The sequence below is a fragment of the Schistocerca serialis genome, chromosome 10 (genome assembly GCF_023864345.2).
Source record: "Schistocerca serialis cubense isolate TAMUIC-IGC-003099 chromosome 10, iqSchSeri2.2, whole genome shotgun sequence".
NCBI lineage: Eukaryota > Metazoa > Arthropoda > Insecta > Orthoptera > Acrididae > Schistocerca > Schistocerca serialis.
In genome coordinates this window covers 163,885,101-163,902,419 of record NC_064647.1, presented here as the reverse complement: position 1 = coordinate 163,902,419, position 17,319 = coordinate 163,885,101, and the positions used below count along the sequence as shown (strand labels likewise).

The 17,319-nt window shown below is 42.6% G+C and overlaps 1 protein-coding gene across 2 annotated transcripts in view; it reads left to right on the top strand.

The window, feature by feature from the left end:
• LOC126425077 (gamma-interferon-inducible lysosomal thiol reductase-like) overlaps nt 1-14,142 on the top strand; it is a 362,141-nt gene extending 347,999 nt beyond the window's left edge. For both annotated transcript variants that reach the window (XM_050087990.1, XM_050087988.1), the window contains exons 4-6: nt 3,956-4,102; nt 11,361-11,420; nt 14,000-14,142. In XM_050087990.1, the coding sequence (XP_049943947.1) occupies nt 3,956-4,102; nt 11,361-11,420; nt 14,000-14,026 (234 nt within the window). In that variant the 3' untranslated portion in view covers nt 14,027-14,142. The remainder of the gene's footprint in view (nt 1-3,955; nt 4,103-11,360; nt 11,421-13,999) is intronic.
• The last annotated feature ends 3,177 nt before the right edge of the window (nt 14,143-17,319 follow it).

Below are 17,319 nucleotides of genomic sequence, written 5' to 3'. Positions count from 1 at the left end.
TTTCATTAATAAAGTAGCTCAATTACAAAAATTGGAGAGAGATATACATTACTTACATTCTGTCAGAATGTCGTCGTTTCCCTTCTTTATCGTGATTTCATTACCCTGTCCCATATGGGCAGGGGAGGGCGGTCAGCGGCACAATCTGCCGCTCTTCAGCCGAGTAACATGACAACTTAAAATAAGAATAAAATGTTGTATACATAAGGCGATAAAGGGGAACTAAAAACAGAATAATGGGAGAAAATGGCGGTAAAAAATAGACTAACACGGAGACGTTCATGGAGGACAGTTAAAAAAAAGGTCACCAGAAAGTTAAAAAACACAGTTGGCGATTCTTCAAAACTCAGAGAAGTCACTGAATGGACATGCACACGTTAAAAGTCGGCCACAGTAGTAAAAACACTCCGGAATAACACACTTAAAACCCATTTGGAGCACACATGATGAAGAATAAAACTGCCAGGCGGGACCTGCCGAGGGAAAGGGCAGAGAGGATGGAAAAGGAGGGGAGAGCAAGGGGCAGCAGGGGAAGCGGCTGGGTGAAGAGAGGAGGGGCATCAGTGGGTACACGAAGAGGCAGGAGACACGTGGGGCAGGAGATGAAGAGGGAAGACAGGGCAGGAGAGAGTGCAGAGACACTGAAAGGAGGCAGAAGAGATGAAGGAGAAGTAGGAGGGGCAAGCCGCTCAGGAGGAGGGAGGGGGAGGAGAGGGAGCAGTGAGGAGGAGGCAGGAAGATGGGGTTAGTTGGTAGGAAGGGTAGATGTCAGGGTGAAGCTCATCATCCGGGAGGGGTAGATGGTGGAAGTTGCGTTGGGAAAGGAGATGAAGGGTATGGAGAGAGGGTGGGACACAATGGGAAAGGTACGGCAACTGGATGGGGGTGGAGAGGAAGGCAGACACCAGGGGGTGAGGGGGATCAAGGCGGCGAACAATATATAGTGTGCGGATGTGTTCAAGGAAAAGGAGAAAGTGGGGGAAGGGGATGAGGTCGTAGAGGATGCACGTGGGGGATGGAAGGCTGATGCAAAAGGCGAGGTGGAGCGCATGGCATTCGAGGATTTGGAGGGCTTTATAGAACCGGGGAGGGGTGGAAATCCAAGCTACGCTGGCATAACAGAGGATGGGTCGGATCAAGGATTTGTAGGTGTGAAGGATGGTGGAAGGATGCAGACCCCACATCCGGCTGGACAGGAGTTTCAGGAGGCAGAGGCGGTTGTCAGCTTTGTTTTGGATGGTAAGGAGAGTCCAGGTGAGGTGGCGGTCGAGTGTGAGGCCAAGGTATTTGAGGGTAGGAGTGAGGTGGATAGGACGGCCATAAATGGGGAGGTAGAAATCATGGAGGCGGAAGGAGCGGGTGGTGCGACCTATGATGATCGCCTGGGTCTTGGAGGGATTAACACGGACGAACCACTGGTTGCACCAAGCGGTGAATTGGTCAAAGTGGGTTTGGAGGGTACGTTGGGACCGTTGAAGGGTAGGATAAAGGGCTAGGAAGGCGGTGTCATCAGCGAACTGGAGAAGATGAACAGGAGGGGGAGATTTGGGCATATCAGCAGTGGACAAGAGATAGAGGAGAGGGGAAGGAGAGAACCTTGGGGCACGCCGGCAGAGGGAAAGAAAGTACGGGAGTTGGATTTGTGGATAGTCACATAGGAGGGACGATGGGAGAGGAAGGAAGCAACGAGAGGGACGAAGTTGATGGGGAGAGCATAGGTCTGGAGTTTGAAGAGAAGCCCGGGATGCCAGACACGGTCATAGGCGTTCTGGAGATCAAGGGAAACAAAGACAGCAGAGCGACGGGAGTTAAGTTGGAGCGAAAGACATGTCGTCAAAATGCAGCCTTTTGATTGAGAGTCCCACAAGGTCCGATGAGTACGACACTTATTACATCGTAATATGTTGTTAAATATATACTGAACTGTCGATGTTACCATCGTTCTAATAATCTATCACACATACAAGTTCAGGTGCACTGACAACATGTGGAGCTAAGTCAGTTGGCGCGAAAATACATTTACTAAAGATGCTGCCTGTGCACGTAGCAAAGACAGTGCACACTAAGGATACAACTTATAAGCTTTATATCGTAAAGTCTTTTCATCTGTCGACGTCATACAGCTTATTAAATAGTGCTATGATTGTAATGGGCAGTAGGATAGGATGGGAATATTTATTTATAACATAATAGAGGATAATACATGTTATCTGTTAATACGCTCTCACATTGACTTAAGTGCCCGTAAATGAGATGAAGACAAAGCTCTAATATACAGGGTGTTACAAAAACGTACGGCCAAACTTTCAGGAAACATTCCTCACACACAAATAAAGAAAAGATGTTATGTGGACATCTGTCCGGAAACGCTTAATTTCCATGTTAGAGCTCATTTTAGTTTCGTCAGTATGTACTGCACTTCCTCGATTCACCGCCAGTTGGCCCAATTGAAGGAAGGTAATGTTGACTTCGGTGCTTGTGTTGGCATGCGACTCATTGCTGTACGTAGCATCAACAGGTTAGTGTTCATCACGAACGTGGTTTTGCAGTCAGTGCAATGTTTACAAATGCGGAGTTGGCAGATGCCCATTTGATGTATGGATTAGCACGGGTCAATAGCCGTGGCGCGGTACGTTTGTATCGAGACAGATTTCCAGAACGAAGGTGTCCCGACAGGAAGACGTTCGAAGCAATTGATCGGCGTCTTAGGGAGCACGGAACATTCCAGCCCATGACTCGCGACTGGGGAAGACCTAGAACGACGAGGACACCTGCAATGGACGAGGCAATTCTTCGTGCGGTTGACGATAACCCTAATGTCAGCGTCAGAGAAGTTGCTGCTGTACAAGGTAACGTTGACCACGTCACTCTATGGAGAGTGCTACGGGAGAACCAGTTGTTTCCGTACCATGTACAGCGTGTGCAGGCACTATCAGCAGCTGATTGGCCTCCACGGGTACACTTCTGCGAATGGTTCAGCCAACAACGTGTCAATCCTCATTTCAGTGCAAATGTTCTCTTTACGGATGAGGCTTCATTCCAACGTGATCAAATTGTAAATTTTCACAATCAACATGTGTGGGCTGACGAGAATCCGCACGCAATTGTGCAATCACGTCATCAACACAGATTTTCTGTGAACGTTTGGGCAGGCATTGTTGGTGATGTCTTGATTGGGCCCCATGTTCTTTCACCTACGCTCAATGGAGCACGTTATCATGATTTCATACGGGATACTCTACCTGTGCTGCTAGAACACGTGGCTTTACAAGTACGACACAACATGTGGTTCATGCACGATGGAGCTCCTGCACATTTCAGTCGAAGTGTTAGTACGCTTCTCAACAATAGATTCGGTGACCGATGGATTGGTAGAGGCGGACCAATTCCATAGCCTCCACGCTCTCCTGACCTCAACCCTCTTGACTTTCATTTATGGGCGCATTTGAAAGCTCTTGTCTACGCAACCCCGGTACCAAATGTAGAGACTCTTCGTGCTCGTATTGTGGACGGCTGTGATACAATACGCCGTTCTCCAGGGCTGCATCAGCGCATCAGGGATTCCATGCGACGGAGGGTGGATGCATGTATCCTCGCTAACGGAGGACATTTTGAACATTTCCTGTAACAAAGTGTTTGAAGTCACGCTGGTACGTTGTGTTGCTGTGTGTTTCCATTCCATGATTAATGTGATTTGAAGAGAAGTAATAAAATGAGCTCTAACATGGAAAGTCAGCGTTTCCGGACACATGTCCACATAACATATTTTCTTTCTTTGTGTGTGAGGAATGTTTCCTGAAAGTTTGGCCGCACCTTTTTGTAACACCCTGTATAATACTTTGTATGCGTATAAATTCAGCACGAGTTATACTTTGTAAATCTATGTGGATTTGTACATAAACGCTTTTATCCCTCAAGAAAATTTATTGTTGTTTATTGTTGGGCTTGTTTTCAGTGTGCCACGACCCTGGGGATCGAATTGAAACCGATACAGGACTGCGCCAAGTCGACGAATGGCAGCCAACTGCTGAAACTCAACGGAGACAAAACTAAAGATCTGAATCCAGGAGTTAAGAACTTACCCACCATCACGTTGAACGGGGTGAGTGGGTGACCGACCACGACGGAAATTATCCTTTTTATTCGCCTATTTGAACGAGGTTTTACTTTCGGTGAAATTGCTTGGTTACGATGATTACAACGATCATGTGTTCAGTTAATTAGGCAGATCTATCACCGCACAACACAGCATTCTTTAAGGTTGAAACACCTGTTTGGGGAGATAATGTTGCGGAAAGAGACTTCCGCCGGGAGTGGGGCTCTTGTCCCATAAGCGGCTTTTCGCAGATGGCACGTTATTGTCCGGATCTTCAGTCCCAAGAATGATTTGATGCAGCTCTCCAAGCTTCTCCATCCTATGCAAGCATCTTCATTTCCAAATAACTGCTGCAACCTACATCCTTCTGAATCGGCTTACTGCATTCACCTTTTGTCTCCCTCTACGATATTTACGCCCCCCCCCCCAATCCTCCCCTCCCCCCACACACACACTCCCCTCCAGTACAAAATTCGTAATCGATTAATGTCTCACAATGTTCGCTATCAATTCATCCCTTCTTCCAGTCAAGCTGTGCCAAAAATTTCTTGTCTCCCAATTCTATTCAATACCTCCACATCAGTTACATGATGTCCGCCCCGATAGCTGATTGGTCAGCGTGACGGATTGCCGTCCTACGGGCCAGGGCTCGATTCCCGGCTGGGTAGGAGATTTTCTCCGCTCAGGGACTGGGTGTTGTGTTGTCTCATCATCATTTCATCCCCATGTGAACATGTTTACTGATTCTGCTGTAACACCAAATTCGATTGTGATTTTATCTGTTGTTTCTCTATCTCTGAAATGAAATGCTTTCTAGAAGTTATTTGTTATAAAGTCATTTCTCATGCAGTGGCCTAGCCAATTTCTTTTGGTCCTCTAAACTGTTTCCAGTATTTGTCTTTTCTCGTTCAGCTTTTGTAACACAATAACACTTTTTGCTACATCTGCCCATTCCACACCGCCCATTCATCTCCACTTCTAAATCTCTAAAGGTTCTACGTATTTCTACTCTCTTCACCGTATTGTTCATTTTTCGTCACAATAGACGATAGCACTCCATCTAAAACACATATCTTTTCTTTAACTGTTTATTTAAAGGACCATGGAAAATACACCTCCTTGTGTAAGACACAATTCTGCAATAGCAATCCTTAATTTTATGTCTTGATTAAACATCATGATTCCAGCAATTTTGCAGCCTATGTACCGAAGTTATCAACTTGATCCACTACCTCATCACTAATTTTTTCTTTTAATTGATTGCCTTGTAAAAATTATTGCTTTAGTCTTCTTCACATTAATCTTCATCCATATTCCACACAGCTGGTGCCTAGCCTTTTTACTGCTCCAGAGCTGGCGCTGACTGTTGTGGACACCCTGCACATTAAAAACCGGCCATATTACTGATTTTCATAACTGTCTTAAACTCCTGTTATCTTTCTATCCACCAGTTGTGTAAATAATTAAAGTGGAATGCATTAAATTTCATATATCATCCAGTGGAGCGGTGCCTTCATTGGAAATACGGAAGCGTCCTATCCCGCCCGTCTGCTTTGATCCATGACGTCACAAATATGGCGGAAACGACCATAAACCATGAATCCAATATGGCGCATATAAAGTCGTTACGTACACATTGTGAGGACGAAAATACATCGAAAAACAAACACACACACGTTCCACAAAACGCCTAATGACACTAATGGTACAAGCGCGGGAAATAGGGGGTTTTAGGGTGGGGACATACCAAATATAAACAAATTTAGACACCCACCCCCTCGCAAAACGACGAAAAAAACCGACATCACAGAACTCCCCAAATACCACTATACACATCATCATCTGGAATCGGACACTTCCCTTGATCTATATAGCTCAACAGCAGCTCCCGATCCCATAAATTAGGACCTAACACATCCCTTGACCTATATAGCTCAAAAACATCTCCCGATACCAATACCAACACTCGCAGCCACACATTGGGATCGAACACTTCCCTTGACCTGTTATCCTTACGACATCTCCACATACCGCGGCCCCTTGTCCGAGACGCCGGAACTTTAAGTAAGCCCCATTTCTTCACGACATACTGACGACGACTTCATCCAAAAATTCCAATAGTTGAAGAAATTTTATTAGAGACAACGTACTGTTCCCACCAGAGCCGACAACCGAAAACTGTTGACCCTGTCAGTCATATCCATACCTACCAAAGACATAAAAAGAATCAATTTACCAAAATTCACACACGACACCACACTCGCAAACTAAACCAAAAACATCACCTAACGCACCACCAGAGAGCACCACCGATCGTATCAAAACGACACCTACAAACACGCCACTCTCATAAACTAAATTCCACGCCCTCGTGACGTCACACACCACAACAGCCTTTCGTTACTGCTCAAAGCCGACGGGTGGGATCGGACGCTTCGGTCGACCCCCTTCATTTTACAGCGTCTTTAAAGTTCGATGTAACATAGCTTCTTACATGCATGCATTTCTACAGGAGCAGCCATATTAAACTATGAAATGCATTCGCCAATGGATATGAAATTTTGTACCAGACAGAACATGAACCCCGATCTCCCACTACACGCAAGCGGTCACCTTAACCACCTACGCTGTCTGAGGACATCTACAGGACCGAAATAACTTCCATGTGTCTTGGTGTCTACGTCCCTTGGTGCTCGCACACAAATCGTGTGATTGCCACACAGGGGGAGAATCTGTTTTTCGTCAGGCTGCTTGCTTTGCCATGAAATACAGTAGTTCAGTGTCTGTATTTTACATTGTCTGTATATTCTGACGCAATTTTATCAGTTCCATAGTGATATTACGAAATACAAAAATAACTCTGTCTTTTGATCTCACGACTAAACTGCTGATCCAGTTCGATGAAATTTGATATCGTGATAGCATACAACAGCCTAATCCTAAGAGGGTGAAGTAGGCAATGGAATATCTTTCTTATATTAGTGAAGCTAAACCATGTTAAAAAATTATTAAATTTGTTGTATAGTCTAAGCGCTGTGTACTCCGTAGCTACTTCAATAGCACAATGCATAGACGTGCATTCCTGCCCCTAAACCCCTGCATACACTGGTCGGCAGCGACGACGTACGTGCTACCACGCCACGTGTTAGATCAGTTGACTGGGTGGGGGTGGGGGTGGGGGGATGCACAGGACAAGCCATGCTCACTTGAGCAGGGAGACACTCGAGGACAGCTGACGTCACTGCACGTACAACTGCTCACTTACTCACCATCACTCGCCATAACGAAACTACTAATGTGGGAGTGCAGCTATAGGTGACAGTAGGTTCCAAATCTTGTTTCATTGCAGACAGCCGATGGTGTTTTACATGAATAAAACTAAATGCAAATACAAAATCAATTACACACACACAGAATTTAAACAACTTTCGTAAGGTTGTTCCCCGCCCCCCCCCCGCCCCCCCCATGAACCACAGACCTTGCCGTTGGTGGGGAGGCTTGTGTGCCTCCTCGATACAGATAGCCGTACCGTAGGTGCGACCACAACGGAGGGGTATCTGTTGAGAGGCCAGACAAACGTGTGGTTCCTGAAGAGGGGCAGCAGCCTTTTCAGTAGTTGCAGGGGCAACAGTCTGGATGGTTGACTGATCTGGCCTTGTAACACTAACCAAAACGGCCTTGCTGTGCTGGTACTGCGAACGGCTGAAAGCAAGGGGAAATTACAGCCATAATTTTTCCCGAGGGCATGCAGCTTTACTGTATGGCTAAATAATGATGGCGCCTCTTGGGTAAAATACTCCGGAGGTAAAATAGTCCCCCGTTGGGATCTCCGGGCGGGGACTACTCAAGAGGATGTCGTTATCAGGAGAAAGAAATCTGGCGTTCTACGGATCGGAGCGTGGAATGTCAGATCACTTAACCGGGCAAGTAGGTTAGAAAATTTAAAAAGAGAAATAGATAGGTTCAAGTTAGATATAGTTGGAATTTGCGAAGTTCAGTGTCAGGAGGAACAAGACTTTTGGTCAGGTGAATACAGGGTTACAAATACAAAATCAAATAGGGGTAATGCAGTAGTAGGTTTAATAATGAATAAAAAAAACACGAGTGCAGGAAAGCTAGTACAAACAGCATAGTGAACGCATTATTGTGGCCAAGATAGACACGAAACCCACGCCTACTACAGTAGTACAAGTTTATATGCCAACTAGGTCTGCAGATGACGAACAAGTTGAAGAAATATACGATGAGATAAAAGAAATTATTCGGACGGTGAAGGGAGACGAAAATTTAATAGTCATGGGTGACTGGAATTCGATAGTAGGAAAAGGAAGAGAAGTAAATGTAGTGAGTGTATATGGATTGGGGGTAAGAAACGAAGCCGCCTGGTAGAACTTTGCACACAGCATAACTTAATCATAGCCAACACTTGGTTCAAGAATCATAAAAGAAGGTTGTATACATGGAAGAGGCCTGGAGATACTTACAGATTTCAGATAGATTACATAATGGTAAGACAGAGATTTAGGAACGAGGTTTTAAATTGTAAGACATTTCCAGGGACAGATGCCGACTCTCACCACAATCTATTGGTTATGAACTGTAGATTAAAGATGAAGAAACTGCAAAAAGGTGGGAATTTGAGGAGATTGGACCTGGATAAACTGAAAGAACCAGATGTAGAGAGCTTCAGGGAGAGCATTAAGGAACGATTGACACAAATGTGGGAAAGAAATACAGTAGAAGAAGAATGACTAGCTTTAAGAGATGACAGTGAAAGTAGCAGAGGATCAAGTAGGTAAAAAGACGAGGGCTAATAGCAGTCCTTGGATAACAGAAGAGATATTGAATTTCACTGATGAAAGGAGAAATATAAAAATGCAGTAAGTGAAGCAGGCAAAAAGGAATACAAACGTCTCAAATATGAGATCGACAGGAAGTGCAAAATGGCTAAGCAGGGATGGCTAGAGGACAAATGTAAGGATGTAGAGGCGCAAATCACTAGGGGTAAGATAGAAACTGCCTACAGGAAAATTAAAGAGATCTTTGGAGAAAAGAGAACGACTTGTATGAATATCAAGAGCTCAGATGGAAACCCAGTTCTAAACAAAGAAGGGAAAGCAGAAAGGTGGAAGGAGTATATAGAGGGTCTATATAAGGGCAATGTTCTTGAGCACAATATTATAGAAGTGGAAGAGAATGTCGATGAAGATGAAATAGGAGATATGATACAGAGTGAAGAATTCGACAGAGCACTTAAAGACCTAAGTCAAAACAAGGCCCCAGGAGTAGACAACATTCCATTAGAACTATTGACAGCCTTGGGAGAGCCAGGCCTAACAGAACTCTGCCATCTAGAGAGCAAGATATACGAGACAGGCGAAATTCCCTCAGACTTCAAGAAGAATATAATAATTCCAATCCCAAAGAAGGCAGGTGTTGACAGACGTAAAAATTACCGAACTATCAGTCTAATAAGTCATGGCTGCAAAATACTAACGCGAATTCTTTACAGGCGTATGGAAAAACTGGTAGAAGCCGACCTCGGGGAAGATCAGTTCGGATTCCGTAGAAATATTGGAACACGTGACGCAATACTGACCCTACGACTTATCTTAGAAGCTAGATTAAGAAAAGGCAAACCTATGTTTCTAGCATTTTTAGACTTAGAGAAAGCTTTCTACAATGTTGACTGGAATACTCTCAAATTCTGAAGGTGGCAGGGGTAAAATACAGGTAGCGAAAGGCTATTTACAATTTGTACAGAAACCAGATGGCGGGTATAAGAGTCGAGGGACATGAATGGGAAGCAGTGGTTGGGAATGGAGTGAGACAGGGTTGTAGCCTCTCCCAGATGTTCTTCAATCTGTATATTGAGCAAGCAATAAAGGAAACAAAAGAAAAGTTCGGAGTAGGTATTAAAATCCATGGAGAAGAAATAAAAACTTTGAGGTTCGCCGATGATATTGTAATTCTGTCAGATACAGCAAAGGACTTGGAAGAGCAGTTGAACGGAATGGACAGTGTCTTGAAAGGACGATATAAGATGAACATCAACAAAAGCAAAACGAGGTTAATGGAATGTAGTCAAGTTAACTCGAGTGATGCTAACGGAATTAGATTAGGGAATGAGATATTTAAAGTGGTAACGTAGATTTCCTATTTGGGGAGCAAAATAACTGATGATGGTCGAAGTAGAGAGGATATAAAATGTAGACTGGCAATGGCAAGGAAAGCGTTTCTGAAGAAGAGAAATCTGTTAACATCGAGTATAGAATTAAGTGTCAGGAAGTCGTTACTGAGAGTATTTGTATGGAGTGTAGCCAAGTATGGAAGTGAAACATGGACGATAAATATTTCGTACAAGAAGAGAATAGAAGCTTTCGAAATGTGGTGATACAGACGAATGCTGAAGATTAGATGGGTAGATCACATAACTAATGAGGAGGTACTGAATAGAATTGGGGAGAAGAGGAGTTTGTGGCACAACTTGACTAGAAGAAGGGACCGATCGGTTGGTAGGACATGTTCTGAGGCATCAAGAGATCACCAATTTAGTATTGGAGGGCAGCGTGGAGGGTAAAATCGAAGAGGGAGACCAAGAGATTAATACACTGAGCAGATTCAGAAGGATGTAGGCTGCAGTACGTACTGGGAGATGAAGTAGTTTGCACAGGATAGAGTAGCATGGAGAGCTGCATCAAACCAGTCTCAGGACTGAAGACCACAACAACAACAATAAGGTTGTTCCACAGAGCTCATTCTACTGGTGTGTGAAATGTCATTTCTAATATTGTGGCCAGCCATTGTGGACGAGCGGTTCTAGGCGCTTCAGTCCGGACGCGCGCTGCGGCTACGGTCGCAGGTTCGAATCCTGCCTCGGGATGTCCTTAGGTTAGTTAGCTTTAAGTAGTTCTTAGTTGTAGGGGACTGATGACCTCAGTTGTTAAGTCCCATAGTGCTTGGAGCCATTTGAACCATCTAATATCGTATTTGAAGTTTCCCCTACTTCAGTATTTGTCATTCTTTCGATTTTAGCCCGACACTATGCTTTCGTGGCCAAAAGCCTGTTTCACATCTGTGAAGCATATACAGCACATATTTTCACATCATGAAAATTATTCATTCCTTTTCTTTCAATTTATTCTTCTTTAAATTAGAAATTGCTGATTTTTGACGGTCGTATATATTTAAATGTAGATTAATAGCTCGACACTAGCGGTGTTTGTAATCATCTTCAACTGACTTCCCGTTTATCTGCTTTCAGCGCCAGGACCAACAATCAGAATTACTCTCAAACCTCTGGAATGAGATTTGTAAAGTGTTGGTGAGTACTATATAAGAAATAATATTAGTGAACACTTGTTTCATAACCAAGGTAGATTTCATTTGCTTAAGTTTATATTAGATTTACGCTATATTGCTGAGAATATTTAACTGAAATAGACAAATAACTGTAATAAGTCGATTTTATTGATACTCCCATTATCAAGTGGACTTATTTCGATCAAAATACCAGTATACACACACGCACGCGCGCGCGCGCGCACACACACACACACACACACACACACACACACACACACACACACACACACACATATCCTCTTCTTATCCTCTACTTATCTGCATTAGGGACCAGAAGGTTGTCCTCCAGCGTCAGTGTCAACAAACAGGGAGGATATTCGGATCTGCCTGGTGCAATTGGTGTCATGTAAAGTGGGGTAGGTGGGGGCTGCCACAGAGTTCTGTTCTCGGTAGCGTTTAATGTGAGCACATGGCTTTCGAAGAAAGGATCAAGTCTTAACAGCCACAAAATGTAGTGCACGCATTTTCTGGCACATAGCTCCTGTAAAAGAAAAAAATTATTGTTCCAAGGTGACCAAAGAGTCAGTGAAATCTACCATTTTAAATTCTTAGGACTGTCAATAGATCAAAAATTTACTTGGGAGCTTAGGTTCAAGACCTTGCGCAGGTGCCGAATGCTGCAATCTCCACTATGTCTCACACTGAAGCATTCGAGCTCCTTTGCTTAATTTTATTATCATACTATTATTTTCTGTGGTATCAAATGTTCGAACAACTCTGTGCACCCATCAAGACTATTCTTCGGGGAAAAAAATGGTATTCAGATTGGTCTAGTGCGTCAGTTCACGAACTTCATGTAAGACATCGTTCGGGTGCCTCTGAATTATAACTCTACCATCTCTGTACACATATTCCATCACAGGGTTTGTTGTTCACAGTACTGACTTAACTGGGTGAAACTGCAACATGCATTCAGTGAACTGCAGGCACTCAGACAACACTTGCATTTAGATACTTCTTTAAGTACTGTACAGAATGCTTTCAGTTTCAATAGCCTTCCAACACAACTGAAAAAATTGAAAAAAATTAATAGTACATCCTAAGCCTTCAGATGTAAGCTGTAAAACTTCCTTGTGAATAACTTATTGTATTCTGTACAGGAGTTCCTTCTGGTAGATATGAACTTTCCATTGTAATGTCTTGTTTATTTCTCCACTCTCACAATTTTTCTCTGTTTTTCTAATTCTTTAATTTTATGAATATTGATATTTGTAAATTTTCAAATCAATATTCTATCGTATACATACTGTTTCATTACATAACGGTGTGTCATGGCTCACATTGTCCAAGCCACTTTAAAAAAAGGGTCACAAAATAAGTACATAATGTAATATAACTAACAGACCCAGCAACACAGTTGCTACAGATGTAGGAGAATTCGATACACGTCCTATTCTCCTTCTTCTCCTCTTTCTGTACACCTCCTGCTCCCCCTCTCTCTTTACATTTCCGACTTCCTCCTATTTATGTCCATTTCCTTCCCCTGCCCTCTCTGTCCACCTCCTATTAACACCTGTCATAGACTCTGAGTCTTGTTTATTGTTATTGAAAGTTCAGATTCCGTAGTAGTATTCTAATCATATGCCGATAAGACATCAATACAAGTTTCCTGTTCTTTGTGATAACCCAATGTGAGGAGGAAAACAAAACAACAAGTTGTTGTGGGCACAATTTTTGCTTAAAATATGTATAGCGAGAAAATATATGTACGGGAGAAACATTTTGTTTGATGGTTGAAGCGCCTGCTGTTGTAGTTAAAACTAACTGCTAAAAATAAAACAAAACCACACGTTTTCACAGCAGAGCAGAACACTGCACAACATTCTCTTCCTTGCAATCGCTTTTAATAGAGTGCCTGTACACTGTTGTTTCAAAAAATGTAGTCTATGTTCGACTGAATGATTATTACAGTATCGTGTCAAAATTTTCAGTAAGTCGGTCAAGAACTTCTCGAGAATTTCGGTAGCAACACCTCTGTATAGTTGTATATATTTCACATATATATTTGTGTGCCATATACACTTAAAAATATTTAACTTATGTCTACCTGAACACTTAGACTATTGCGTTAAAATTTGAAGTAAATCGATCAAGAACTTTTCGAAATTTTTCATAAAAACATTTCCCCTTTGTGTAGTGCATTTAACTTTATACACCACATATATTTAAAAATGTGTGAACTATGTCTGTCCGAATATTTTTAAAATATCATGTAAAAATTTGATGTATATCACTCAAGAACTTTTCCAGATATTTGCTAACAACTTTAAACAACAGCTTGTCTTTACATGGTATTATACATAACAATATTAAGAAACGATTAAAAGTGTTTCATATATTTATCAGATTTCTGCCATTGTTACGGAATCGAAGGGTAGATTAGTCTGTTAACTCATTAGACTGAATGAATATGTTAACTCCATCAGAATAAGGCAATGAATCTTTATGTATGCACCAAATTTCATTATGTATTGTTATTGTTTGAGAGAACTCTAATGTGTGAAGTACGACTAATTGACTATGTGCAAATTGTTGCAGCTACCGAAGCCTTCAACTTGTCCATGACTTGAATCACGCTCCAGTGGCTAACACTAAGGAATAGAAGACGATGGCAGAGCACGGATTCTGATTGTCAACCCACATCATATTACTGTATAAAATAAAGTGTTATTATGAACATATATAGTCACTGTTTCATTCGTTGCTAAATACAGAATTATTCATAAGGCCCAAAAACATTTTGTGACCATTCAAATTTTAAATATGATACAAGTAACTGCTTACAATGATCTTAACCAGGACTGAGGAAAGATACCAAACTAAAAAAGAACGCACAGAGTATGACAAGTGAGCAGTACACCATATAATCCTTTGAAAATTTTACACTGAAATCATTATCAATAGACTAGTTCGAGTCACTGGAGCTAAGCCTTACGTCTCCCTTCACAATTATTACCCTCCCCACTTCCCCAGTGGCACCCACTACCAAACTGTCACATTTTAAAACGCTCCTTCACACCTCAGTATGTGCCCTATCTCTTTGTTTCCCCTTACATTTTAATTGAAGGCCACCCATTCATTATTTTCGAGAAGCACGTGTGAAAACTGCATGCACGCTTAATATACTGAAACTTGTTGAAAAACCTGGAGCATAATACCATGTAACATCACATCCATAACGTCTTGGGAAGTAGCGTCATAAAACTCTTTCTCACTATTTAGATCAGTAGATCTTCTATTGTTTCTCAATCTACATGTATAATCTTCAGTAGTCATATTTAAAACGCTTATGTTGTCATTTTGTTCGTCCTATTTGCTGTGCACATTTTACTTAACACATTAGACTATATTTGGTATTAAAATTACACCTTTAACAAAACATTTTTCATTTATTATTGATGTATACATGTTTGGACATCTATGTGTCATCTTCAGTGGGTCTAGATTTATTCCTCTAAAATACTTCACAAAAGATTTGACTGGTTTACTGTTTTAGACCTTAAAATATGACTTGTGCATTCCTATCCGAGCAAGATGACATAAGTCAACACACCTGTTACATACATTCAAAAGAGACTTCGTAACACATAAACCACACTGCGGTTGTAAGAGTCGAAATACCTTAATGGAAAGCATTGGCTGAGATGGGAGTGAGACACGGCTGTGGCCTACCCCTGATGTTATTCACTTTGAACACTGAGCAAGCAGTTCAGGAAACAAAGGAGAAAACTTGGAAACTGAATTAATTTTCTGACAGAAGTAACAGTGACTTGCAGATTTGCTGATGACATTGCAATTCTGCCAGAGACGCAAAAAGAATTGGAGGAGCGGTTTCACACAATGGATAGTGTGTAGCAACGGAAAGGATAGTGTGTAGCACAGAAAGTTTCCCGTTGAAACGTTTCACGTCTGCTTGAGCCATGGGCTGTTCTCACCGATACACCTGTTGGTTGATTCGGCCTTATGTCACTGCAACACGGAGGAGGACATCGACTGTTTTACTGCGACACCACGGGCAGCAGACATCACCTTCCTATCAGTGTGACGTCACTAATCGCACTGCATCGAGATAAATTTCACTTTTTGGCAGATGAACGCATCATCGTTTAATTGTTCTGATAAACCATTGTAAACATTTTGTATGAGTCTTACTACTGGCCATTAAAATTGCTACACCACGAAGATGACGTGCTACAGTCGCGAAATTTAACTGAGAGGAAGGATATGCTGTGATATGCAAATGAATAGATTTTCAGAATTCACACAAGGTTGGCGCCGGTGGCGACATCTGAAACTTGCTGACATGAGGAAAGTTTCCAACCAGTTTCTCATACACAAACAGCACTCGACCGGCGTTGCCTGGTGAAACGTTGTTGTGATGCCTCGTGTAAGGAGGAGAAATGCGTACCATCACGTTTCCGACTTTGATAGAGGTCGGATTGTAGCCTATCGCGATTGCTCGCATTGGTCGAGATACGATGACTGTTAGCAGAATATGGAATCGGTGGGTTCAGGAGGGTAATACGGAACGCCTTGTTGGATCCCAACGGCCTCGTATCACTAGCAGTCGAGATGACAGGCATCTTATCCGCAAGGCTGTAACGGATGGTGCAGGCACGTCTCGATCCCTGAGTCTATAGATGGGGACGTTTGCAAGACAACAACCATCTGCACGAACAGTTCGACGACGTTTGCAGCAGCATGGACTATCAGCTCGGAGACCATGGCTGCGGTTACCCTTGACGCTGCATCACAGACAGGAGCACCTGTGATGGTGTACTCAGCGACGAACCTGGGTCCACAAATGGCAAAACGTCATTTTTTCGGATGAATCCAGGTTCTGTTTACAGTATCATGATGGTCGCATCCGTGTTTGGCGACAACGCGGTGAACGCACATTGGAAGCGTGTATTCATCAGCGCCATACTGGCGTATCACCCGGCGTGATGGTATGGGGTGCCATTGGTTACACGTCTCGATCACCTCTTATTCGCATTGACGGCACTTTGAACAGTGGACGTTACATTTCAGATGTGTTACGACCTGTGGCTCTACCCTTCATTCGATACCAGCGAAACCCTACATTTCAGCAGGATAATGCACGACCGCATGTTGCAGGTCCTGTACGGTCCTTTCTGGATACAGAAAATTTTCGACTGCTGCCCTGGCCAGCACATTCTCCAGATCTTTCAATTGAAAACGTCTGGTCAATGGTGGCCGACCAACTGGCTCGTCACAATACGTCAGTCACTACTCTTGATGAACTGTGGTATCATGTTGAAGCTGCATGGGCAGCTCTACCTGTACACGCCATCCAAGCTCTGTTTGACTCAATGCCCAGGCGTATCAAGGCCGTTATTATGGCCAGAGGTGGTTGTTCTGGATACTGATTTCTCAGGATCTATGCACCCAAATTGCGTGAAAATGTAATCACATGTCAGTTCTAGTATAATATATTTGTCCAACGAATACCCGTTTACCATCTGCATTTCTTCTTATATATATATATATATATATATATATATATATATATCTGTGTGTGTGTGTGTGTGTGTGTGTGTGTGTGTGTGTGTGTGTGTGTCTGTGTGTGTGTGTGTGTGTGTGTGTGTGTGTGTGTGTGTGTGTGTGAGAGAGAGAGAGAGAGAGAGAGAGAGAGTGTGTGTGTGTTCTCTGTGTGATGAATATGATTGGATGTACCTTTTAAAATCTAACATATTAAATTATAACATATCAAATATTTGAGACTGGCTAAATGAATAATGTTTGAAAATAACAATAAACAAAAAATGGGGATCGGTAAAAGTAGAACAAGGATGATGTAATGTCGGTGAATGATATTAGACAGTGCCATGAGAATT